Source organism: Colius striatus, unplaced genomic scaffold, assembly GCF_028858725.1.
Source record: "Colius striatus isolate bColStr4 unplaced genomic scaffold, bColStr4.1.hap1 scaffold_46, whole genome shotgun sequence".
In the NCBI taxonomy this organism is placed as follows: Eukaryota; Metazoa; Chordata; class Aves; order Coliiformes; family Coliidae; genus Colius; species Colius striatus.
In genome coordinates this window covers 514-26,198 of record NW_026908527.1, presented here as the reverse complement: position 1 = coordinate 26,198, position 25,685 = coordinate 514, and the positions used below count along the sequence as shown (strand labels likewise).

General features: G+C 65.0%; 1 protein-coding gene across 1 annotated transcript in view; it reads right to left on the bottom strand.

The window, feature by feature from the left end:
* Positions 1 to 25,346, bottom strand: part of LOC133629487 (latent-transforming growth factor beta-binding protein 4-like) — a gene marked incomplete at its 5' end in the record, with an annotated part of 33,940 nt that extends 8,594 nt beyond the window's left edge. The window contains 14 exon segments of the mRNA XM_062020151.1: positions 492 to 620; positions 713 to 781; positions 2,054 to 2,362; positions 8,157 to 8,282; positions 11,599 to 11,730; positions 13,898 to 14,029; positions 15,140 to 15,262; positions 18,036 to 18,161; positions 18,245 to 18,370; positions 18,463 to 18,582; positions 23,248 to 23,305; positions 23,307 to 23,362; positions 23,440 to 23,565; positions 25,221 to 25,346. Of these exon segments, the coding sequence (XP_061876135.1) occupies positions 492 to 620; positions 713 to 781; positions 2,054 to 2,362; positions 8,157 to 8,282; positions 11,599 to 11,730; positions 13,898 to 14,029; positions 15,140 to 15,262; positions 18,036 to 18,161; positions 18,245 to 18,370; positions 18,463 to 18,582; positions 23,248 to 23,305; positions 23,307 to 23,362; positions 23,440 to 23,565; positions 25,221 to 25,346 (1,758 nt within the window).
* Between the last annotated feature and the right edge of the window lie 339 nt (positions 25,347 to 25,685).

Sequence of the window (25,685 nt, the reverse complement as noted above, 5' to 3'; positions counted from 1 at the left end):
GCAGTGTTGGGGTGCACAGGTCAGTGTTGGGGTGCACTGGTCAGTGTTGGGATGCACTGGGCAGTGTTGGGGGGCCGTTCGGGGCTGGGGTGCACTGAGCAGTGTTGGGGTGCACTGGGCAGTGTTGGGGTGCCCTAGGCAGTATTGGGGTGCACTGATCAGTGTTGGGGGGCCGTTCGGGGCTGGGGTGCCCTGGTCAGTGTTGGGGTGCCGATAGGGGCTGGGGGGCCCTGGGCAGTGTTGGGGTGCACAGGTCAGTGTTGGGGTGCCCTGGTGAGTATTGGGGTGCCCTGGGCAGGGCTGGGGTGCACAGGTCAGTGTTGGCGTGCCCTGGTGAGTATTGGGGTGCCCTGGGCAGTGTTGGGGTGCACAGGTCAGTGTTGGGGTGCCCTGGTGAGTATTGGGATGCCCTGGTCAGTGTCGGGGTGCACAGGTCAGTGTTGGGGTGCCCTGGTGAGTATTGGGGTGCCCTGGGCAGGGCTGGGGCTCACCCACACACCGCAGCTCCTGGGGCTCATAGTAGTACCCGCTGGGGCAGTAGCAGCTGAAGCCGGGCGCCGCGTTGAGACACAGCCCCCCCTGGCACAGCCCCGGCGCGAACAGCCGGCACTCGTCCACATCTGGGGGGCAGCCGGGTCAGGGGGGCACGGGGGGGGGCACAGGGGGGCACGGGGAGGGGGATATGGGGGGGGACAGGGGGTGCAGCACACACCTGAGGGCAGCTCCTGGGGGCCGGCGGCAGCTTGGCCGTGCCCGTGGGGGCAAAGGGACGCGTGGGCAGCTGGGGCAGAGGGGGAGGGATCAAAACGGGGGGCTGCTGGTGCCCCCCAACCCCTGGCCTTGCCCCCCCCCAGTCCTGGCCTTGCCCCCCAACCCCTGGCCTTGCCCCCCCAGTCCTGTCTGTGCCCCCCAACCTCTGTCCTTGCCCCCCCAGTCCTGTGCATGATCCCCAACCCTACCCATGGCCCCCCAAACCCCTGCCCATGCCCCCCCCAACCCTCCCCATGCCCCCCAGTCCTGTGTGTGCCCCCCCTCCCCCTGCCCCCAACCCCTGGCTCTGCCCCCCAACTCTCTCCATGCCCCTAACCCCTGGCTGTGCCCCCCAACCCTCCCCATGCCCCCCAACACCTGCCTGTGCCCCCCAATCCTCCCCATGCCCCCCCAACTTCCCTGTGCCCCCCAACCCTCCCCATACCCCCCAACACCTGCCTGTGCCCCCCAACCCTCCCCATGCCCCCCCCAACTTCCCCATGCCCCCTCAACACTCCCCATGCCCCTCAACCTCTGCCCATGCCCCCCCCCAACCCTCCCCATGCCCCCCCCAACTTCCCTGTGCCCCCCAACCCTCCCCATGCCCCCAACCCCTGACTGTGCCCCCCAACCCTCCCCATGCCCCCCCCCAACTTCCCCATGCCCCCCTCAAATCCCCATGCCCCCCAACCCTCCCCATACCCCCCCAACTTCCCTGTGCCCCCCAACCCTCCCCATGCCCCCCACAACTTCCCCATGCCCCCCACAACCCTCCCCATGCCCCCAACCCCTGGCTGTGCCCCCCAACCCTCCCCATGCCCCCCCCCAACTTCCCCATGCCCCCCCCAACTTCCCCATGCCCCCCAACCCTCCCCATGCCCCCCCCAAACTTCCCCATGCCCCCCAACCCTCCCCATGCCCCCCCCAAGCTTCCCCATGCCCCCCAACCCTCCCCATGCCCCCCCAAGCTTCCCCATGCCCCCCAACCCTCCCCACACCCCCCAACCCCTGGCTGTGCCCCCCAACCCTCCCCATGCCCCCCCAAACTTCCCCATGCCCCCCAACCCTCCCCATGTCCCCCCCAAACTTCCCCATGCCCCCCAACCCTCCCCATGCCCCCCAGCCCTGTGTGTGACCCCCAACCCCTCCCCATGCCCCCAATCCCTGGCTGTGCCCCCCAACCTGTTCCCCCTTTCCTCTCCCCATGCCCCCTCCCCCAAACCAAAGAGGGGGTCCTAACCCCCACCCCCACCCCCAGGCTGTGAAAGGGGGGGGGTTTGGGGGTCTTTTGGGGGTCACCTACCGGTGCCAGGGGCTGGGCAGAGCTGGTCAGAGCAGTGGGTGCCCCAAGCCCAGCCCAGGCTGCAGCAGCACTGCTGGTGGGTGACGTTGGGTGCCAGCACCCCACAGGCTTTGCTGAAGCAGCTGGAGGGGGGCAGGGGGGGGTTGGGGAGGGGAGGGGGTGGGGTGGGGGCAGGGGGTGCCAGGCAGCGCCCACTGACAGGGTCGAACTCGTGGCTGGGGTCTGGGCACAGGCACAGGAAGGAGCCTTCGACGTTCTCACAGCGCTCAGCCCCACAAACCCCCTGCAGGCTCTGGCACTCGTCCACATCTGGGGAGAGGGGGCAGAGAAAGGGGTCACAGGGGGGGCTGGAGGGAGCTGTAGAGCTCACCCAGCCCAAGTCCCACTGCAGGAGCAGCTCCCAGCTAGAGCAGGGGCACAGGAACGTGTCCAGGGGGGTCTTGAAGAGCTTCAAGGACCTTTAGAGCTCCTCCACCCTAAAGCAGGTTCCTCATGCTCAGGGGGCACAGGGATGAGTCCAAGGGGGGTCTTGAGGAGCTCCAAGAGCTCCTTCAGCCCAACCCTCACTGCAGGAGCAGCTCCCAGCTAGAGCAGGGGCACAGGAACGTGTCCAGGGGAGTCTTGAGGTGCTCCAAGGACCTTTAGAGCTCCTCCAGCCCTAAAGTAGGTTCCTCATGCTCAGGGGGCACAGGGATGAGCCCAAGTGGGGTTGGGAAGCTCCTGAGGAGCCTCCAAACCCTCCCTGGGCAGCCTGGGCAAGGAGTTTCTCCTCCTGTGCCAGAGGAACCAGAGGATCACACAGTGATGGGGGGTGGGAAGGAAGCTCCAGAGCTCCTCCAGCCCTAAAGCAGGTTCCTCATGCTCAGGGGGCACAGGAACATGTCCAGGGGGGTCTTGAGGTGCTCCAAGGAATGGTTGGGGTTGGAAGGGACCTTTAGAGCTCATCCAGCCCAACCCTCACTGTAGGAGCAGCTCCCACCTAGAGCAGGGGCACAGGAACATGTCCAAGGGGGTCTTGAAGAGTTCCAAGAGCTCCTCCAGCCCAACTCTCCTGCAGAAGCAGATTCCCCTGGCTCAGGGGGCACAGGGATGAGGCCAAGTGGGGTTGGGAAGCTCCTGAGGAGCCTCCAAGCCCTCCCTGGGCAGCCTGGGCCAGGAGTTTCTCCTCCTGTGCCAGTGGGACCAGAGGATCACACAGTGATGGGGGTGGGAAGGAAGCTCTGGAGCTCCTCCAGCCCTAAAGCAGGTTCCTCATGCTCAGGGGGCTCAGGGATGAGTCCAAGAGGGTCTTAAAGAGCTCCAAGAGCTCCTCCAGCCCAACCTCACTTGCAGGAGCAGGTTCCTCTGGCTCAAGGGGCACAGGAACGTGTCCAGGGGGGTCTTGAAGAGCTTCAAGGACCTTTAGAGCTCTTCAAGCCTAAAGCAGGTTCCTCATGCTCAGGGGGCACAGGGATGAGTCCAAGGGGGGTCTTGAGGAGCTCCAAGAGCTCTTCCAGCCCAACCCTCACTGCAGGAGCAGCTCCCAGCTAGAGCAGGGGCACAGGAACGTGTCCAGGGGAGTCTTGAGGTGCTCCAAGGACCTTTAGAGCTCCTCCAGCCCTAAAGTAGGTTCCTCATGCTCAGGGGGCACAGGGATGAGCCCAAGTGGGGTTGGGAAGCTCCTGAGGAGCCTCCAAATCCTCCCTGGGCAGCCTGGGCAAGGAGTTTCTCCTCCTGTGCCAGAGGAACCAGAGGATCACACAGTGATGGGGGTGGGAAGGAAGCTCTGGAGCTCCTCCAGCCCTAAAGCAGGTTCCTCATGCTCAGGGGGCACAGGAACATGTCCAGGGGGGTCTTGAGGTGCTCCAAGGAATGGTTGGGGTTGGAAGGGACCTTTAGAGCTCATCCAGCCCAACCCTCACTGCAGGAGCAGCTCCCACCTAGAGCAGGGGCACAGGAACATGTCCAAGGGGGTCTTCAAGAGCTCCAAGAGCTCCTCCAGCCCAACTCTCCTGCAGAAGCAGTTTCCCCTGGCTCAGGGGGCACAGGGATGAGGCCAAGTGGGGTTGGGAAGCTCCTGAGGAGCCTCCAAAGCCTCCCTGGGCAGCCTGGGCCAGGAGTTTCTCCTCCTGTGCCAGTGGAACCAGAGGATCACACAGTGATGGGGGTGGGAAGGAAGCTCTGGAGCTCCTCCAGCCCTAAAGCAGGTTCCTCATGCTCAGGGGGCTCAGGGATGAGTCCAAGAGGGTCTTAAAGAGCTCCAAGAGCTCCTCCAGCCCAACCTCACTTGCAGGAGCAGGTTCCTCTGGCTCAAGGGGCACAGGAACGTGTCCAGGGGGGTCTTGAAGAGCTTCAAGGACCTTTAGAGCTCTTCAAGCCTAAAGCAGGTTCCTCATGCTCAGGGGGCACAGGGATGAGTCCAAGGGGGGTCTTGAGGAGCTCCAAGAGCTCTTCCAGCCCAACCCTCACTGCAGGAGCAGCTCCCAGCTAGAGCAGGGGCACAGGAACGTGTCCAGGGGAGTCTTGAGGTGCTCCAAGGACCTTTAGAGCTCCTCCAGCCCTAAAGTAGGTTCCTCATGCTCAGGGGGCACAGGGATGAGCCCAAGTGGGGTTGGGAAGCTCCTGAGGAGCCTCCAAACCCTCCCTGGGCAGCCTGGGCAAGGAGTTTCTCCTCCTGTGCCAGAGGAACCAGAGGATCACACAGTGATGGGGGTGGGAAGGAAGCTCCAGAGCTCCTCCAGCCCTAAAGCAGGTTCCTCATGCTCAGGGGGCACAGGAACATGTCCAGGGGGGTCTTGAGGTGCTCCAAGGAATGGTTGGGGTTGGAAGGGACCTTTAGAGCTCATCCAGCCCAACCCTCACTGCAGGAGCAGCTCCCACCTAGAGCAGGGGCACAGGAACATGTCCAAGGGGGTCTTCAAGAGCTCCAAGAGCTCCTCCAGCCCAACTCTCCTGCAGAAGCAGTTTCCCCTGGCTCAGGGGGCACAGGGATGAGGCCAAGTGGGGTTGGGAAGCTCCTGAGGAGCCTCCAAAGCCTCCCTGGGCAGCCTGGGCCAGGAGTTTCTCCTCCTGTGCCAGTGGAACCAGAGGATCACACAGTGATGGGGGTGGGAAGGAAGCTCTGGAGCTCCTCCAGCCCTAAAGCAGGTTCCTCATGCTCAGGGGGCTCAGGGATGAGTCCAAGAGGGTCTTAAAGAGCTCCAAGAGCTCCTCCAGCCCAACCTCACTTGCAGGAGCAGGTTCCTCTGGCTCAAGGGGCACAGGAACGTGTCCAGGGGGGTCTTGAAGAGCTTCAAGGACCTTTAGAGCTCTTCAAGCCTAAAGCAGGTTCCTCATGCTCAGGGGGCACAGGGATGAGTCCAAGGGGGGTCTTGAGGAGCTCCAAGAGCTCTTCCAGCCCAACCCTCACTGCAGGAGCAGCTCCCAGCTAGAGCAGGGGCACAGGAACGTGTCCAGGGGAGTCTTGAGGTGCTCCAAGGACCTTTAGAGCTCCTCCAGCCCTAAAGTAGGTTCCTCATGCTCAGGGGGCACAGGGATGAGCCCAAGTGGGGTTGGGAAGCTCCTGAGGAGCCTCCAAACCCTCCCTGGGCAGCCTGGGCAAGGAGTTTCTCCTCCTGTGCCAGAGGAACCAGAGGATCACACAGTGATGGGGGTGGGAAGGAAGCTCTGGAGCTCCTCCAGCCCTAAAGCAGGTTCCTCATGCTCAGGGGGCACAGGAACATGTCCAGGGGGGTCTTGAGGTGCTCCAAGGAATGGTTGGGGTTGGAAGGGACCTTTAGAGCTCATCCAGCCCAACCCTCACTGCAGGAGCAGCTCCCACCTAGAGCAGGGGCACAGGAACATGTCCAAGGGGGTCTTCAAGAGCTCCAAGAGCTCCTCCAGCCCAACTCTCCTGCAGAAGCAGTTTCCCCTGGCTCAGGGGGCACAGGGATGAGGCCAAGTGGGGTTGGGAAGCTCCTGAGGAGCCTCCAAAGCCTCCCTGGGCAGCCTGGGCCAGGAGTTTCTCCTCCTGTGCCAGTGGAACCAGAGGATCACACAGTGATGGGGGTGGGAAGGAAGCTCTGGAGCTCCTCCAGCCCTAAAGCAGGTTCCTCATGCTCAGGGGGCTCAGGGATGAGTCCAAGAGGGTCTTAAAGAGCTCCAAGAGCTCCTCCAGCCCAACCTCACTTGCAGGAGCAGGTTCCTCTGGCTCAAGGGGCACAGGAACGTGTCCAGGGGGGTCTTGAAGAGCTTCAAGGACCTTTAGAGCTCTTCAAGCCTAAAGCAGGTTCCTCATGCTCAGGGGGCACAGGGATGAGTCCAAGGGGGGTCTTGAGGAGCTCCAAGAGCTCTTCCAGCCCAACCCTCACTGCAGGAGCAGCTCCCAGCTAGAGCAGGGGCACAGGAACGTGTCCAGGGGAGTCTTGAGGTGCTCCAAGGACCTTTAGAGCTCCTCCAGCCCTAAAGTAGGTTCCTCATGCTCAGGGGGCACAGGGATGAGCCCAAGTGGGGTTGGGAAGCTCCTGAGGAGCCTCCAAACCCTCCCTGGGCAGCCTGGGCAAGGAGTTTCTCCTCCTGTGCCAGAGGAACCAGAGGATCACACAGTGATGGGGGTGGGAAGGAAGCTCCAGAGCTCCTCCAGCCCTAAAGCAGGTTCCTCATGCTCAGGGGGCACAGGAACATGTCCAGGGGGGTCTTGAGGTGCTCCAAGGAATGGTTGGGGTTGGAAGGGACCTTTAGAGCTCATCCAGCCCAACCCTCACTGTAGGAGCAGCTCCCACCTAGAGCAGGGGCACAGGAACATGTCCAAGGGGGTCTTGAAGAGTTCCAAGAGCTCCTCCAGCCCAACTCTCCTGCAGAAGCAGATTCCCCTGGCTCAGGGGGCACAGGGATGAGGCCAAGTGGGGTTGGGAAGCTCCTGAGGAGCCTCCAAGCCCTCCCTGGGCAGCCTGGGCCAGGAGTTTCTCCTCCTGTGCCAGTGGGACCAGAGAATCACACTGATGGGGGTGGGAAGGAAGCTCCAGAGCTCCTAAAGCAGGTTCCTCATGCTCAGGGGGCACAGGGATGAGCCCCAGTGGGTTTGGGATGTCTCCAGAGCAGGAGCTGTTGGAGAGGGTTGAGAGCTGAGCTCCTGCAGCTCCTACAAGCAGGTTCCTGGTGCTCAGGGGGCACAAGAACGTGTCCAAGGTGGGTTTGAGATGTCTCCAGAGCTGCTGGAGAGAGCTCAGAGCAGGTTCCTCATGCTCAGGGGGCACAGGGATGAGGCCAAGTGGGGTTGGGAAGCTCCTGAGGAGCCTCCAAACCCTCCCTGGGCAGCCTGGGCCAGGAGTTTCTCCTCCTGTGCCAGTGGGACCAGAGGATCACACAGGGATGGGGGTGGGAAGGAAGCTCCAGAGCTCCTCCAGCCCTAAAGCAGGTTCCTGGTGCTCAGGGGGCACAGGGATGAGCCCAAGTGGGGTTGGGAAGCTCCTGAAGACCCTCCCTGGGCAGCCTGGGCCAGGGCTCCCTCAGCTCAGCACCAAAGGAGCTTCTCCTCCTGTTTCAATGGGACTGTTTGTGCTCCAGCCTGTGCCCATCAGCCCTTGTCCTGTCCCTGGAGACAACCAAGTGCTGCCCCAAGCTCCTGACACCCCCCATGTAGCTCTGGGTGAAGCTCCTGCCCTTGGCCCAGCCCTGCAGCCTGCCCAGGTCCCTCTGCTCACACATGTCCCAGTGCCCTCAGCACCTTGGGCCTCTCTCCAGCCCTTCCCTGTCCCTCTGGAGCTGGGCAGCCCAGAGCTGGCCCCAGGAGCCCAGCTGAAGCCCCAGCAGAGCAGAGCAGAGGGGGAGCAGAAGCTCCCTGGCCCTGCTGCCCACACCCTGATGCCCCCCAGGCTGCCACTGCCCTTCTTGCCCCCTCAGGGGCAGTTTCTGCTCCCCCAGCAGTGCCAGGTCCCTCTCCTGGAGCTTCTCTCCAGCAGCTCAGCCCCAGCCTGGGGCTGCCCATGGCTGCAGGGCTCTGCCCTCGCTCCCCCTCACCACCATCCCCAGTGCCCAGCTCCCCCTGAAGCAACCAGTGCTCCCAGTTTGGTGTGGTGCCGCCTCAGCAGCCAGCCCTGGCACCCCCCTGGCACTGCCCTGGCACCCCCCAGGCCGGGGGCCGTACCCACGCAGCGGTGCCCGTGGGGGGTGGTCTCGTAGCCGGGGTCACAGACGCACTGGAAGGATCCCGGCAGGTTGTGGCACGAGGCGTGGGCACCGCACAGGGTCCCGTTGGCACATTCATCCACGTCTGGGGGGGCAGAGGAGAGGGTGGGGAGGGGATTTGGGGGGTGTCCCAGTAAAGGGTGGCACATGTGATCATAGGGGGGGGGCTGAGTGCCCCCCAACCTGCCCAATGCCCTCAAGCCCTGCCTGTGCCCCCCAACACCTGCCTGTGCCCACCACCCCTGTCCAATGCCCCCCAAGCCCTCCCCATGCTCCCCAACCCTACCTCTGCCCCCCAAACCTGCCCAATGCCCCCCAACCTTGTCTGTGCCCCCCAACCCTGCCCAATGCCCCCCAAGCCATGCCTGTGCCCCCCAACCCTGCCCAATGCCCCCCAACACCTGCCTGTGCCCCCCAAGCCCTGTCTGTGCCCCCCAAGCCCTGCCTGTGCCCCCCAACCCTGCCCAATGCACCCCAAGTCCTGCCTGTGCCCTCCCACCCAGCCCAATGCCCCCCAAGCCCTGCCTGTGCCCCTCAACCCTGCTTGTGCCCCCCAAGCCCTGTCTGTGCCCCTCAACCCTGCCCAATGCCCCCCAAGCCCTCCCCATGCCCCCCAACCCTACCTGTGCCCCCCAACCCTGCCCAATGCCCCCCAACCTTGTCTGTGCCCTCCAAGCCCTGCCCAATGCCCCCCAAGCCCTACTTGTGCCCCCCAACCCTCCCCATGCACCCCAAGCCCTGTCTGTGGCCCCCCAACCCTGCCCAATGCCCCCCAAGCCCTCCCCATGCCCCCCAACACCTGCCTGTGCCCCCCAACCCCGTCCAAGGCCCACCAAGCCTTGTCTGTGCCCCCCAAACCCTGCCCAATGCCCCCCAAGCCCTACCTGTGCCTCCAACCCTCCCCGTGCCCCCCAAGCCCTGCTTGTGCCCCCCAACCCTCCCCATGCCCCCCAAACCTGCCCAATGCCCCCCAACTTTATCTGCACCCCCCTACCCTGCCCAATGCCCAATGCCTGCCTGTGCCCCCCAACACCTGCCTGTGCCCCCCAACACCTGCCCAATGCCCCTCAACCCTCCCCATGCCCCCCAACCCTGCCCAATGCCAACCAAGCTCTGCCTGTGCCCCCCAACACCTGACTGTGCCCCCCAACCCTGCCCAATGCCCACCAAGCCCAGCCTGTGACTCTCAAGCCCTGCCTGTGCCCCACCAACTGTGCCCAATGCCCCCCAACCCTGCCCAATGCCCCCCAAGCCCTACTTGTGCCCCCCAACCCTCCCCATGCACCCCAAGCCCTGTCTGTGCCCGCCAATCCTGCCCAATGCACCCCAACACCTGCCTGTGCCCCCTAACCCTGCCCAATGCCCCCCAACCCTGCCTGTGCCCCCCCAAACCTGCCCAATGCCCCCCAACCTTGTCTGTGCCCTCCAAGCCCTGCCCAATGCACCCCAAGCCCTGCCTGTGCCCCCCAACCCTCCCCATGCACCCCAAGCCCTATCTGTGCCCCCCCAACCCTGCCCAATGCCCCCCAACACCTGCCCGTGCCCCCAACCCTGCCCAATGCCCCCCAAGCCCTGCTTGTGCCCCCCAACCCTGCCCAAGGCCCCCCAAGCCCTGCCTCTGCCCCCCAACCCTGCCCAATGCCCCCCAACCTTGTCTGTGCCCTCCAACCCCTGCCTGTGCCCCCCAACCCTCCCCATGCCCCCCAATCCTGCCCAATGCCCCTCAAGCCCTGCCTGTGCCCCACCAACTGTGCCCAATGCCCCCCAACCCTGCCCAATGGCCCCCAACCTTCCTCATGCTCCCTGGTACAGACCTCGATGTCCCCCATCCCAGTCCCATCCATGTGCCCACTCCAGTGCCCATGTGCCTGTGCCAGTCCCATCCCAGTGCCCATGTGCCCATCCCAGTGCCCTCCCAGTGCCCATGTGCCCATCCCAGTGCCCATGTGCCTGTGCCTGTTCCATCCCAGTGCCCATGTGCCCATCCCAGTGCCCTCCCAGTGCCCATGTGCCCATCCCAGTGCCCATGTGCCTGTGCCAGTCCACCCCAGTGCCCATGTGCCCATTCCAGTGCCCATGCCAGTGCCCATGTGCCCATCTCAATGCCCTCCCAGTGTCCATGTGCCCATCCCAGTGCCATCCATGTGCCCTTCCAGTGCCCATATGCCCATCCCAGTCCCACCTCGGTGCCCATGTGCCCACCCCAGTGCCCATGCCAGTGCCTGTCCCATCCCAGTGCCCATGTGCCCATCCCAGTCCCTCCCAGTGCCCATGTGCCCATGTGCCCACCCCAGGGCCCATGTGTCGATCCCAGTGCCCATATGCCGATCCCAGTCCCATCCCAGTGCCCATGTGCCTGTGTCTGCCCCGTCCCAGTGCCCATGCCAGTGCCTATATGCCCATCTCAGTGCCCATCCCAGTGCCCATGTGTCCCAGTGCACATCCCAGTGCCCATGTGCCCATCCCAGTGCCCATGTGTCCATCCCAGTGCCCACCCCAGTGCCCATGTGCCCATCTCAATGCCCTCCCAGTATCCATGTGCCCATCCCAGTGCCATCCATGTGCCCTTCCAGTGCCCATATGCCCATCCCAGTCCCACCCCAGTGCCCGTGTGCCCATCCCAGTGCCTATGCCAGTGCCCATATGCCTATCTTGATGCCCTCCCAGTGCCCATGTGCCTATCCCAGTCCTGCCCATGTGCCCACCCCAGTGCCCATGTGCCCATCCCAGTTCCACCTATGTGCCCATCCCAGTGCCCATGTGCCTGTGCCTGTCCCATCCCAGTGCCCATGTGCCCAACCCAGTGCCTATGCCAGTGCCCATATGCCCATCTCAGTGCCCTCCCAGTGCCCATGTGCCCATCCCAGTGCCCATGTGCCTGTGCCTGTCCCATCCCAGTGCCCATGTGCCCATCTCGATGCCCTCTCAGTGCCCATGTGCCCATCCCAGTGCCCATGTGCCCATCTCGATGCCCTCCCGGTGTCCATGTGCCCATCCCAGTGCCATCCATGTGCCCTTCCAGTGCCCATATGCCCATCCCAGTCCCACCTCGGTGCCCATGTGCCCATCCCAGTGCCCATGCCAGTGCCTATATGCCCATCTCGATGCCCTTCCAGTGCCCATATGCCCATCCCAGTCCCACCTCAGTACCCATGTGCCCACCCCAGTGCCCATGTGCCCACCCCAGTGCCCATATGCCCATCCCAGTCCCATCCCAGTGCCCATGTGCCCACCCCAGTGCCCATGCCAGTGCCTATATGCCCATCTCGATGCCCTCCCAGTGCCCATGTGCCCACCCCAGTGCCCATGTGCACATTCCAGTGCCCATGCCAGTGCCCATGTGCCCACCCCAGTGCCCTCCCAGTGCCCACATGCCCGTGCCAGTGCCCCCAGGAGCTGACCAGCGCAGTGGCCGCCGTGGCCGGGCCGGTAGCCGGGCTGGCAGTCGCTGACGCAGCGGTAGGAGCCGGGGACGTTGTCGCAGCGCTGGGCACCGCAGAGGCTGGCACCGTACTCCTGGCACTCATCCACGTCTGTGGCCACAGGGGGGCACAGCAGGTTGGGGGCACCAGGGGCACCCCCTGGCCCCAGGCCAGCAGCAGCCCTGGGCCCCTATCCCCATTCCCAGCCCAGTGCCCATGTGTCCATCCCAGTCCCTGTGCCCATCCCAGTGCCCATCCCAGTCCCTGTGCCCATCCCAGTGCCCATCCCAGTGCCCCTGTGCCCACCCCAGTCCCAGTGCCCATCCCAGTCCCTGTGCCCATCTCATTCCCCATGCCCATCCCAGTCCCTGTGCCCATCCCAGTCCCTGTGCCCATCTGAGTGCCCATGTGTCCATCCCAGTCCCAGTGCCCCAGTGCCCAGCCCAGTGCCCATGTGCCCATCCCAGTCCCTGTGTCCATCCCAGTCCCAGTGCCCATCCCAGTCCCTGTGCCCATCCCAGTGTCCATTCCCATCCCAGTCCCAGTGCCCATCCCAGTCCCTGTGCCCATCCCAGTGTCCATTCCCATCCCAGTCCCTGTGCCCATCCCAGTCCCCTTGTGCCCATCCCAGTCCCTGTGCCCATCCCTGTGCCCACCCCAGTCCCAGTGCCCATCCCAGTCCCTGTGCCCATCCCAATCCCTGTGCCCATCCCAGTCCCCCTGTGCCCATCCCAGTGCCCATTCCCATGCCAGTCCCAGTGCCCATTCCAGTCCCTGTGCCCATCCCAGTGTCCATTCCCATCCCAGTGCCCATTCCCATGCCAGTCCCAGTGCCCATTCCAGTCCCTGTGCCCATCTCAGTGCCCATTCCCAGTGCCCATGTGCCCATCCCAGTCCCAGTGCCCATCCCAGACCCTGTGCCCATCCCAGTGCCCCTGTGCCCATCCCAGTGCCCATTCCCATCCCAGTCCCCATTCCCATCCCAGTCCCAGTGCCCATCCCAGTCCTTATGCCCATCCCATTCCCCATGCCCATCCCAGTCACCCTGTGGCCATCCCAGTGCCACTGTGCCCACCCCAGTCCCCCTGTGCCCATCCCAGTCCCAGTGCCCATCCCAGTCCCAGTGCCCATCCCAGTGCCCATGTGCCCATTCCAGTCCCTGTGCCCATCCCAGTCCCCATTCCCATTCCAGTGCCCCTGTGCCCATCCCAGTCCCAGTGCCCAGCCCAGTGTCCATGTGCCCATCCCAGTCCTTATGCCCATCCCAGTGCCCATGTGCCCATCCCAGTCCCCATTCTCATCCCAGTGCCCATGTGCCCATCCCAGTCCCCATTCTCATCCCAGTGCCCATGTGCCCATCCCGGTGCCCATGTGCCCATCCCAGTCATTCCCATCCCAGTGCCCATCCCATGCCAGTCCTTGTGCCCATCCCAGTTATTCTCATCCCGTTCCCCGTGCCCATCCCAGTCCCTGTGCCCATCCCAGTGTCCATGTGCCCCCCTCCAATGCCCATGTGCCCATGTGCCAATGCCACTCCAGTGCCCATGTGCCCATGTCAACCCCACTCCAGTGCCCATCCCAGTCCACAGTCCCATCCCAGTGTACATGTCCCCACATCCATCCCCAGTGCTCATGTGCCCATCCCTGTGCCCATGTGCCCATCCCAGTGCCAACCCAGTGCCCATCCCAGTGCTCATGTGCCCATCCCAGTGCCCATGTGCCCATGCCAGTGCCACCCCAGTGCCCATGTGCCCATCCAGTGCCCATGTGCCCATCCCAGTGCCCACGTGCCCATCCCAGTGCCACCCCAGTGCCCAACCCAGTGCCCATGTCAGTGCCTATATGCCCATCCCAGTGCCCATGTGCCCCCCTCCAGTGCCCATGCCAGTGCCACCCCAGTGCCCATGTGCCCACCATAGTGCCCATCCCAGTGCCACCCCAGTGCCCATCCCAGTGCTCATGTGCCCACCCCTGTACCCATGTCCCCATTCCACTGGCCATGTGCCCATTCCAGTGCGACCCCAGTGCCTATGTGCCCATCCCAGTGTCCATGTGCCCACCACAGTGCCCATGTGCCCATCCCAGTGCTCATGTGCCCATCCCTGTGCCCATTTGCCCATTCCAGTGCTACCCCAGTGCCCATTCCACTGCCCATGTGCCCACCGCAGTGCCCATGTGCCTGTGTCAGTCCCACCCCAGTGCCCTCCCAGTGCCCACATGCCCACCCCAGTGCCCTCCCAGTGCCCACATGCCCGTGCCAGTGCCCCCAGGAGCTGACCAGCGCAGTGGCCGCCGTGGCCGGGCCGGTAGCCGGGCTGGCAGTCGCTGACGCAGCGGTAGGAGCCGGGGACGTTGTCGCAGCGCTGGGCACCGCAGAGGCTGGCACCGTACTCCTGGCACTCATCCACGTCTGTGGCCACAGGGGGGCACAGCAGGTTGGGGGCACCAGGGGCACCCCCTGGCCCCAGGCCAGCAGCAGCCCTGGGCCCCTATCCCCATTCCCAGCCCAACCCCTGTGCCCATCCCAGTCCCTGTGCCCATCCCAGTGCCCATCCCAGTGCCCCTGTGCCCATCCCAGTCCCTGTGCCCATCCCAGTGCCCATCCCAGTGCCCCTGTGCCCACCCCAGTCCCAGTGCCCATTCCCATCCCAGCCCCTGTGCCCATCCCAGTGCCCATCCCAGTCCCTGTGCCCATCCCAGTGCCCATTCCCATCCCAGTCCCTGTGCCCATCCCAGTCCTTATGTCCATCCCAGTCCCTGTGCCCATCCCAGTCCCTGTGCCCATCCCAGTGCCAATCCCAGTCCCCCTGTGCCCACCCCAGTCCCAGTGCCCACCCCAGTGCCTGTGCCCATCCCAGTCCCTGTGTCCACCCCAGTCCCAGTGCCCATCCCAGTCCCCCCGTGCCCATCCCAGTCTCCTAGTGCCCACCCCAGTCCCAGTGCCCATCCCAGTGCCCACCCCAGTCCTCCCGTGCCCATCCCATTCCCTATTCCCATCCCAGTCCCCCCATGCCCACCCCAGTCCCAGTGCCCACCCCAGTGCCTGTGCCCACCCCAGTCCCCGTGCCCACCCCAGTCCCAGTGCCCACCCCAGTCCCAGTGCCCACCCCAGTGCCTGTGCCCACCCCAGTCCCAGTGCCCACCCCAGTGCCTGTGCCCATCCCAGTCCCTGTGCCCACCCCAGTCCCAGTGCCCATCCCAGTCCCCCCGTGCCCATCCCAGTCTCCCAGTGCCCACCCCAGTCCCAGTGCCCATCCCAGTACCCATCCCAGTCCCCCCATGCCCATCCCATTCCCTATTCCCATCCCAGTCCCCCCATGCCCATCCCAGTCCCCATGTGCCCACCCCAGTCCCAGTGCCCACCCCAGTGCCTGTGCCCACCCCAGTCCCAGTGCCCACCCCAGTCCCCGTGCCCACCCCAGTCCCAGTGCCCACCCCAGTGCCTGTGCCCATCCCAGTCCCCCCATGCCCACCGCAGTCCCAGTGCCCACCGCAGTGCCCGTGCCCACCAGCCCCTCACCCTGGCACGCCGCCTGCGTGGCATCGGTGCGGAAGCCGGCGGGGCAGCGGCACTCGAAGGAGCCGTCGGTGTTGGCACAGCGGCCGCCCTCACACACCCCCCCACGCTGGCACTCGTCCACGTCTGCCAGGGCAGGGGGAAGGGGCATGGGCACAGGGGCAAGGGGATGGGGGTGGGCATGGGGACAATGACTGGGATGGGCATGGGGACAAGGGACTGGGATGGGCATCTCATGGTGGGGACAGGGGTACAGGGATCAGGGTGGGCATGGGGATGTGGGGACTGGGATGGGCATCTCATGGTGGGTACAGGGATACAGGGTGGGCATCTGGATGTGGGGACTGGGATGGGGATCTCATGGTGGGCATGGGGACATGGGCACTGGGGTGGGCATCTCATGGTGGGTACAGGTGTACAGGGACCAGGGTGGGCATGGGGACATTGGGACTGGGATGGGCATCTCATGGTGGGCATGGGGACATGGGGATGGGGGTGGGCATCTCATGGTGGGTACAGGGGTACAAGGTGGGCATCTGGATGTGGGGACTGGGATGGGCATCTCATGGTGGGTACAGGGGTACAGGGACCAGGGTGGGCATGGGTACTGGGATGGGCATCTCATGGTGGGCATGGGGACGTGGGCACCAGGGTGGGTATGGGGACATTGGGACTGGGATAGGGCATCTCATGGTGGGCATCTCATGGTGGGTACATGGATACAGGGATCAGGATGGGCATGGGGATGTGGGGACTGGGATGAGCATCTCATGGTGGGCATGGGGACATGGGCACCAGGGTGGGCATCTAATGGTGGGTACAGGGGTACAGGGATCAGGGTGGGCATGGGGATGTGGGGACTGGGATGGGCATCTCATGGTGGGCATGGGGACATGGGACTGGGATGGGCATCTCATGGTGGGTACAGGGATACAGGGACCAGGGTCGGCATGGGGACATGGGCACCAGGGTGGGCATCTCATGGTGGGTACAGGGATACAGGGATCAGGATGGGCATGGGGATGTGGGGACTGGGATGGGCATCTCATGGTGGGCATGGGGACATGGGCACCAGGGTGGGCATGGGGATGTGGGGACTGGGATGAGCATCTGATGGTGGGCATGGGGACATGGGGACTGGGATGGGCATCTCATGGTGGATACAGGGGTACAGGGATCAGGGTGGGCATGGGGACGTGGGGACTGGGATGGGCATCTCATGGTGGGCATGGGGACATGGGCACCAGGGTGGGCATCTAATGGTGGGTACAGGGGTACAGGGACCAGGGTCGGCATGGGGACATGGGCACCAGGGTGGGCATCTCATGGTGGGTACAGGGATACAGGGATCAGGATGGGCATGGGGATGTGGGGACTGGGATGAGCATCTCATGGTGGGCATGGGGACATGGGCACCAGGGTGGGCATGGGGATGTGGGGACTGGGATGGGCATCTGATGGTGGGCATGGGGACATGGGGACTGGGATGGGCATCTCATGGTGGATACAGGGGTACAGGGATCAGGATGGGCATGGGGATGTGGGGACTGGGATGAGCATCTCATGGTGGGCATGGGGACATGGGCACCAGGGTGGGCATCTAATGGTGGGTACAGGGGTACAGGGATCAGGGTGGGCATGGGGATGTGGGGACTGGGATGGGCATCTCATGGTGGGCATGGGGACATGGGACTGGGATGGGCATCTCATGGTGGGTACAGGGATACAGGGACCAGGGTCGGCATGGGGACATGGGCACCAGGGTGGGCATCTCATGGTGGGTACAGGGATACAGGGATCAGGATGGGCATGGGGATGTGGGGACTGGGATGAGCATCTCATGGTGGGCATGGGGACATGGGCACCAGGGTGGGCATGGGGATGTGGGGACTGGGATGGGCATCTGATGGTGGGCATGGGGACATGGGGACTGGGATGGGCATCTCATGGTGGATACAGGGGTACAGGGATCAGGGTGGGCATGGGGACGTGGGGACTGGGATGGGCATCTCATGGTGGGCATGGGGACATGGGCACCAGGGTGGGCATCTAATGGTGGGTACAGGGACCAGGGTGGGCATGGGGATGTGGGGACTGGGATGGGCATCTCATGGTGGGCATGGGGACAAGGGGATGGGGATGGGCATGGGGACAAGGGACTGGGATGAGCATCTCATGGTGGGCATGGGGACATGGGCACCAGGGTGGGCATCTCATGGTGGGTACAGGGATACAAGGTGGGCATCTGGATGTGGGGACTGGGATGGGCATCTCATGGTGGGCAACTCATGGTGGCCATGGGGATGTGGGGACTGGGATGGGCATCTCATGGTGGGTACAGGGGTACAGGGACCAGGATGGGCATGGGGACTGGGATGGGCATCTCATCCTGGACATGGGGTCATGGGCACCAGGGTGGGCATCTAATGGTGGGTACATGGATACAGGGTGGGCATCTGGATGTGGGGACTGGGATGGGCATCTCATGGTGGGCATCTCATGGTGGGTACAGGGGTACAGGGGTACAGGGACCAGGGTGGGCATGGGGATGTGGGGACTGGGATGGGCATCTCATGGTGGGCATCTCATGGTGGGTACAGGGATACAGGGACCAGAGTGGGTATAGGGATGTGGGGACTGGGATGGGCATCTCATGCTGGACATGGGCACCAGGGTGGGCATCTAATGGTGGGTACAGGGATACAAGGTGGGCATGGGGACGTGGGGACTGGGATGGGCATCTCATGGTGGGTACAGGGGACATGGGCACCAGGGTGGGCACAGCCGATGCCAACCACCTCACACAGGGGCATGAGGACGGGCACCAGCCTGGGAGTGGCAGTGAGGGGGGTGAGGAGGGATACAGAGGCAATCAGAGGCAGGTTTGGGTGCTGCCCACCGATGCAGGAGGTGCCCTGTGGCGAGCTGGCATAGCCCTGGGCACAGAGGCAGCTGTAGGAGCCCTCGCTGTTGAGGCACTCGCCGTGCGGGAAGCAGAAGTCGCCCTCCAGGCACTCGTTGATGTCTGTGGGCACCCAGGCTCAGCAAGGGCACCCCCAAGAAGCTCTTCACCCTCCCCCAAACCCTCTTCCCCCCCTCCCAGCTCACCAGCACAGGGCCCAGCGTCGGTGCCAGCCCGGTACCCGCGTTGGCACTCGCAGCGGAACGAGCCCTCGGTGTTGGCACAGCGCCCGCCGGCGCCACAGGGGGACCCCACCGAGCACTCGTCCACATCTGGGGTGGGGGGCACAGGAGAGGGGAGAGATGCTGAGGGCAAGGGAAGGGAAGGGGGTGCCCCTTGGCACGGGGGTTGGGGAAGGGGGCACCTGCGCAGCGGCCGTGGCGCAGCTGGAAGCCCTGGCGGCACGGTTGGCAGCGGAAGGAGCCGGCGGTGTTGACACACTCCTGGCCAGGGCATGCCAGCTGGTTCTCACACTCATCGATGTCTGCAGGGGAAGGGGAGAGGGGAGGTGGGCACAGGAATGGCTGGCACACTGAGCACAGGGCATGGGGAAACGCCGCAGGGTGGGGGGTGCAAGTAGTTGCTGGTGTGGTGGGCACTGGGAGGTGCTGATGTGATGGGCACAGGGAGGTGGTGGGCACTGGGAGCCCATGGCATGGTGGGCACTGGGAGCTCCTGGTGTGGTGGGCACTGGGAGGTGGTGGGCACTGGGAGCCCCTGGTATGGTGGGCACAGGGAGGTGGTGGGCACTGGGAGCCCCTGGCACGGTGACCCCAGGGCATTGGAATGTCCCAGGGTGGTAGGCACTGGGAGGTCCTGGTGTGGTGGGCACTGGGAGCTCCTGGTGTGATGGGCACTGGGAGGTGCTGGTGTGGTGGGCACTGGGAGCTCCTGGTGTGATGGGCACTGGGAGGTGCTGGTGTGGTGGGCACTGGGAGCTCGTGGTGTGGTGGGCACAGGGAGCTCCTGGTGTGGTGGGCACTGGGAGGTGCTGGTGTGATGGGCACAGGGAGGTGGTGGGCACTGGGAGCCCCTGGCACGGTGACCCCAGGGCATTGGAATGTCCCAGGGTGGTAGGCACTGGGAGGTCCTGGTGTGGTGGGCACTGGGAGCTCCTGGTGTGATGGGCACTGGGAGGTGCTGGTGTGGTGGGCACTGGGAGCTCCTGGTGTGATGGGCACTGGGAGGTGCTGGTGTGGTGGGCACTGGGAGCTCGTGGTGTGGTGGGCACAGGGAGCTCCTGGTGTGGTGGGCACTGGGAGGTGCTGGTGTGATGGGCACAGGGAGGTGGTGGGCACTGGGAGCCCCTGGCACGGTGACCCCAGGGCATTGGAATGTCCCAGGGTGGTAGGCACTGGGAGGTCCTGGTGTGGTGGGCACTGGGAGCTCCTGGTGTGATGGGCACTGGGAGGTGCTGGTGTGGTGGGCACTGGGAGCTCCTGGTGTGATGGGCACTGGGAGGTGCTGGTGTGGTGGGCACTGGGAGCTCCTGGTGTGATGGGCACTGGGAGGTGCTGGTGTGATGGGCACAGGGAGGTGGTGGGCACTGGGAGCCCCTGGCACGGTGACCCCAGGGCATGGGAATGTCCCAGGGTGGTAGGCACTGGGAGCTCCTGGTGTGGTGGGCACTGGGAGCTCCTGGTGTGATGGGCACTGGGAGGTGCTGGTGTGGTGGGCACTGGGAGCTCCTGGTGTGATGGGCACTGGGAGGTCCTGGTGTGGTGGGCACTGGGAGCTCCTGGTGTGATGGGCACTGGGAGCTCGTGGTGTGGTGGGCACTGGGAGCTCCTGGTGTGATGGGCACTGGGAGGTCCTGGTGTGGTGGGCACTGGGAGCTCCTGGTGTGATGGGCACTGGGAGGTCCTGGTGTGATGGGCACTGGGAGCTCCTGGTGTGGTGGGCACTGGGAGCTCCTGGTGTGGTGGGCACTGGGAGCTCCTGGTGTGATGGGCACTGGGAGGTCCTGGTGTGGTGGGCACTGGGAGCTCCTGGTGTGATGGGCACTGGGAGCTCGTGGTGTGGTGGGCACAGGGAGCTCCTGGTGTGGTGGGCACTGGGAGGTGCTGGTGTGATGGGCACAGGGAGGTGGTGGGCACTGGGAGCTCCTGGCATGGTGAGCACTGTGAGCTCCTGGTGTGGGGGGCACAGGGAGCCCCTGGTGTGGTGGGCACAGGGAGCCCCTGGTGTGGTGGGCACTGGGAGCCCCTGGCACGGTGACCTCAGGGCATGGGAATGTCCCAGGGTGGTGGGCACAGGGAGCTCCTGGTGTGATGGGCACAGGAAGGTGCTGGTGTGGTGGGCACTGGGAGCCCCTGGCACGGTGACCTCAGGGCATGGGAATGTCCCAGGGTGGTGGGCACTGGGAGCTCCTGGTGTGGGGGGCACAGAGAGCTCTTGGTATGATAGGCACAGGGAGGTGGTGGGCACTGGGAGCCCCTGGCATGGTGGGCACTGGGAGGTGCTGGTGTGGTGGGCACTGGGAGGTGGTGGGCACTGGGAGCCCCTGGCACGGTGACCCCAGGGCATGGGAATGTCCCAGGGTGGTGGGCACAAGGAGCCCCTGGTGTGATGGGCACAGGGAGCCCATGGCATGGTGGGCACTGGGAGCTCCTGGTGTGGTGAGCACAGGGAGCCCCTGGCATGGTGGGGCACTGGGAGGTGCTGGTGTGGTGGGCACAGGGAGCTCCTGGTGTGGGGGGCACAGGGAACCCCTGGTGTGGTGGGCACTGGGAGGTGCTGGTGTGGTGGGCACTGGGAGCTCCTGGTGTGGTGAGCACTGGGAGCTACTGGTGTGGGGAGCACTGGGAGGTGCTGGTGTGGTGGGTACAGGGAGCCCCTGGCATGGTGGGCACAGGGAGCTCCTGGCATGGTGGGCACAGGGAGCCCCTGGTGTGGTGGGCACAGAGAGCCCCTGGTGTGGTGGGCACTGGGAGCTCCTGGTGTGATGGGCACAGGGAGGTGGTGGGCACTGGGAGCCCATGGCACGGTGGGCACTGGGAGCTCCTGGTGTGGTGGGCACAGGGAGCTCCTGGTGTGGGGGGCACAGAGAGCTCTTGATGTGATGGGCACAGGGAGGTGGTGGGCACTGGGAGCCCATGGCACGGTGGGCACTGGGAGCTCCTGGTGTGGGGGGCACAGGGAGCTCCTGGTGTGGGGGCACTGGGAGCTCCTGGTGTGGTGGGCACTGGGAGTCCCTGCTCTCATGACCTTGGGGCACAGGAACCCTACAGGAAGCTCCCAGCATGGTGACCTTAGGGGTGCCAGGGGTGGTGGGCACAGGGAACCCCTGACATCGTGACCCTGGGGCACAGGGAATCGTGTCACAGTGATGTCATGGTGACCCCTGACATGGTGCCCTCCTGGTGACCCCATGGCACAGTGACCTCATGGCACAGTGCCCTCACCTCATGGTGACCCCTTGGCACAGTGAACCCATGGCACAGTGCCCTCACCTCATGGTGACCCTTTGGCACACCAACCCCATGGCATGGTGCCCTCATGATGACCCCTGGCATTGTGCCCTTACCTCATGGTGACCCCTTGGCACAATGACCCCATGGCACAGTGCTCTCATGATGACCCCATGGCACAGTGCCCTCACCTCATGGTCATCCCATGGCACACCAACTCCATGGCACAGTGCCCTCATGGTGACCCCTTGGCATGGTGCCCTCACCTCATGATGACCCCATGGCACAATGACCCCATGGCACAGTGCCCTCACCTCATGGTGACCCCTTGGCACAGTGAACCCATGGCACAGTGCCCTCACCTCATGGTGACCCTTTGGCACACCAACCCCATGGCATGGTGTCCTCACCTCATAGTGACCCCATGGCACAGTGAACCCATGGCACAGTGCCCTCACCTCATGGTGACCCCTTGGCACACCAACCCCATGGCATGGTGCCCTCATGATGACCCCTGGCATTGTGCCCTTACCTCATGGTGACCCCTTGGCACAATGACCCCATGGCACAGTGCTCTCATGATGACCCCATGGCACAGTGCCCTCACCTCATGGTCATCCCATGGCACACCAACTCCATGGCACAGTGCCCTCATGGTGACCCCTTGGCATGGTGCCCTCACCTCATGATGACCCCATGGCACAATGACCCCATGGCACAGTGCCCTCACCTCATAGTGACCCCATGGCACAGTGTCCCCATGGCACAGTGCCCTCACCCCATGGTGACCCCTTGGCACAGTGAATCCATGGCACAGGGGCCCTCACCTCATGGTGACCCCTTGGCACAATGACCCCATGGCACAGTGCCCTCACCTCATGGTGACCCCTTGGCACAATGACCCCCATGGCACAGTGCCCTCACCTCATGGTGACCCCCTTGGCACAGTGAATCCATGGCACAGTGCCCTCACCTCATGGTGACCCCTTGGCACACCAACCCCCATGGCACAGTTGCCCTCACCTCATGGTGACCCCTTGGCACACCAACCCCATGGCACAGTGCCCTCATGGTGACCCCTGGCATGGTGCCCTCACCTCATGGTGACCCCATGGCACACCAACCCCATGGCATCGTGCCCTCATGGTGACCTCCTGCCATGGTGCCCTCACCTCCATGATGACCCCATGGCACAATGACCCCATGGCACAGTGCCCCTCACCTCATGGTGACCCCATGGCACACCCAACCCCATGGCACAGTGCCCTCATGGCGACCGCTGGCATGGTGCCCCTCACCTCATGGTGACCCCATGACACAGTGATCCCACGGCACAGTGCCCTCACCTCATGGTGACCCCCATGGCACAACATCCCCTTGGCATGATGCCCTCATCTCATGGTGACCCCCATGGCACAACATCCCCTTGGTATGGTGCCCCTCACCTCATAGTGACCCCATGGCACAAGCAACCCCATGGCACAGTGCCCTCACCTCATGGTGACCCATGGCACAATGACCCCATGGCACAGTGCCCTCATGGTGACCCCGGGCATGGTGCCCTCGTCTCATAGTGACCCCATGGCACAGTGCCCTCACCTCATGGTGACCCCTTGGCACACCAACCCCATGGCATGGTGCCCTCCCCCTGCCCTCACCTCCTGGCATCCCCACAGCACCCCCACCCCCTCCCACCACTATGCCACCCCCCCTCCCCACCTCCCCCCACTCACCCTGGCAGGGCTGCTCTGGCTCTGCCCCCTGGTACCCGCTGGGGCAGGGGCAGCGGTACCCCCCCCGGCAGGTTCTCGCAGCGGGCACAGGGCGGGGGGCTCTGGGCACACTCATCCACGTCTGGGGGGGGACAGAGAGAGGTGGCAGGCCGTGTGTGGGCAGGGGGGGGGCACGGGGGGGCACAGGGGGGGTCTGACCTTGGCAGTGGGTGCCCCCAGGGCCGGGCTCGAAGCCGCTGGAGCAGACGCAGCGGAAGGTGCCCGGCGCGTTCTCGCAGCGGCCGTGGGCACAGGGCGGGGGGCTGCGGCGGCACTCGTCCACGTCTGGGGGCACAGGGGGGGGGGCTCTGAGGGGTGGGCACACACACAGACCCTCACAGGTCCTGGGGGGACCCCCCTCCAGAGCAGGTGCCCTCCACAGACCCCCACCAGACGGTGCCCACCCTGCACAATGCCCTGGTGGGCATGGTGGGTGCCCCCCTCCCCAGGGCAGTGTGTGCCCCCCCAGTGACCAGTGTGTGCCCCCCAGTGACCCAGTGTGTGCCCCCCTCCCCAGGGCAGTGTGTGCCCCCCCATTGACACAGTGTGTGCCCCCCTCCCCAGGGCAGTGTGTGCCCCCCCATTGACCCAGTGTGTGCCCCCCATTGACCCAGTGTGTGCCCCCTCCCCAGGGCAGTGTGTGCCCCACACTGACTCAGTGTGTGCCCCCCAGTGACCCAGCGTGTGCCCCCCTCACCCATGCAGTGTGTGCCCCCTCCCCAGGGCAGTGTGTGCCCCCCAGTGACCCAGTGTGTGCCCCCGACCTTGACAAGGGCAGTGTGTGCCCCCCACATTAACCCAGTGTGTGCCCCCCACTGACCCAGTGTGTGCCCCCCACTTTGACCCAGTGTGTGCCCCCCAGTGACCAGTGTGTGCCCCCCATTGACCCAGTGTGTGCCCCCCAGTGACCCAGTGTGTGCCCCCTCCCCAGGGCAGTGTGTGCCCCCAGTGACCCAGTGTGTGCCCCCCAGTGACCCACTGTGTGCCCCCTCCCCAGGGCAGTGTGTGCCCCCCATTGACCCAATGTGTGCCCCCCACATTGACCCAGTGTATGCCCCCCACTGACCCAGTGTGTGCCCCCCATTGACCTTCTGTGTGCCCCCCACTGACCCAGTGTGTGCCCCCTCACCCACGCAGTGTGTGCCCCCCAGTGACCCAGTGTGTGCCCCCCAGTGACCCACTGTGTGCCCCCTCACCCACGCAGTGTGTGCCCCCCAGTGACCCAGTGTGTGCCCCCCACCTTGACCCAGTGTGTGCCCCCCAATGACCCAGTGTGTGCCCCCTCCCCAGGGCAGTGTGTCCCCCCCAATGACCCAGTGTGTGCCCCCTCCCCAGGGCAGTGTGTCCCCCCCAATGACCCAGTGTGTGCCCCCTGCCCAGGACAGCGTGTGCCCCCTCACCCACGCAGTGTGTGCCCCCACTGACCCAGTGTGTCCCCCCCCAATGACCCAGTGTGTGCCCCCTGCCCATGGCAGTGTGTGCCCCCTCACCCACGCAGTGTGTGCCCCTCCCCAGGGCAGCGTGTGCCCCCCAATGACCCAGTGTGTGCCCCCCAGTGACCCAGTGTGTGCCCCCCACATTGACCCAGTGTGTGCCCCCCAGTGACCCAGTGTGTGCCCCCCACATTGACCCAGTGTGTGCCCCCCAGTGACCCAGTGTGTGCCCCCCACATTGACCCAGTGTGTGCCCCCCAGTGACCCAGTGTGTGCCCCCTGCCCAGGGCAGTGTGTGCCCCCCAGTGACCCAGTGTGTGCCCCCCACTGACCCAGTGTGTGCCCCCTGCCCAGGGCAGTGTGTGCCCCCCATTGACCTTCTGTGTGCCCCCCATTAACCCGGTGTGTGCCCCCCAGTGACCCAGTGTGTGCCCCCTCACCCACGCAGTGTGTGCCCCCCAGTGACCCTGTGTGTGCCCCCCAGTGACCCAGCGTGTGCCCCCTCACCCACGCAGTGTGTGCCCTGGCTGCTGAGCCAGTAGCCCGGTTGGCACAGGCAGGTGTAGCCGCGCTGGCGCTGGACGCAGCGCCCGGGGCCGCAGACGAGCGGGTCGGTGTCACACACGCTGCCGCCTGCAGGGCACCGGGAGGGGGCGATGCTGGAGCGGGAGGGCACTGCCCGTGCCGTGCCCAACCCGTGCCGTGCCCAACCCGTGCCGTGCCCGCCGTGCCACGCTGCCCGTGCACAGGGGCTGTGCCCACTCGTGTGCGTGTGCAGCCGTGCCAGGGAGCCCACGCTGCCCCCCTCAACTCGTGTCACCCCCACTCGTGCCACCCCCCCAGTGCCACCCCCACCCGTGCCCACCCTCTCATTCACCCCCACCCGCACCCCTCCCAGTGCCACCCCCACTCGTGTCCCCCCCACTTGTTCACTCCCACTCGTGCCCACCCCTACTCGTGCCCATCCCTCTC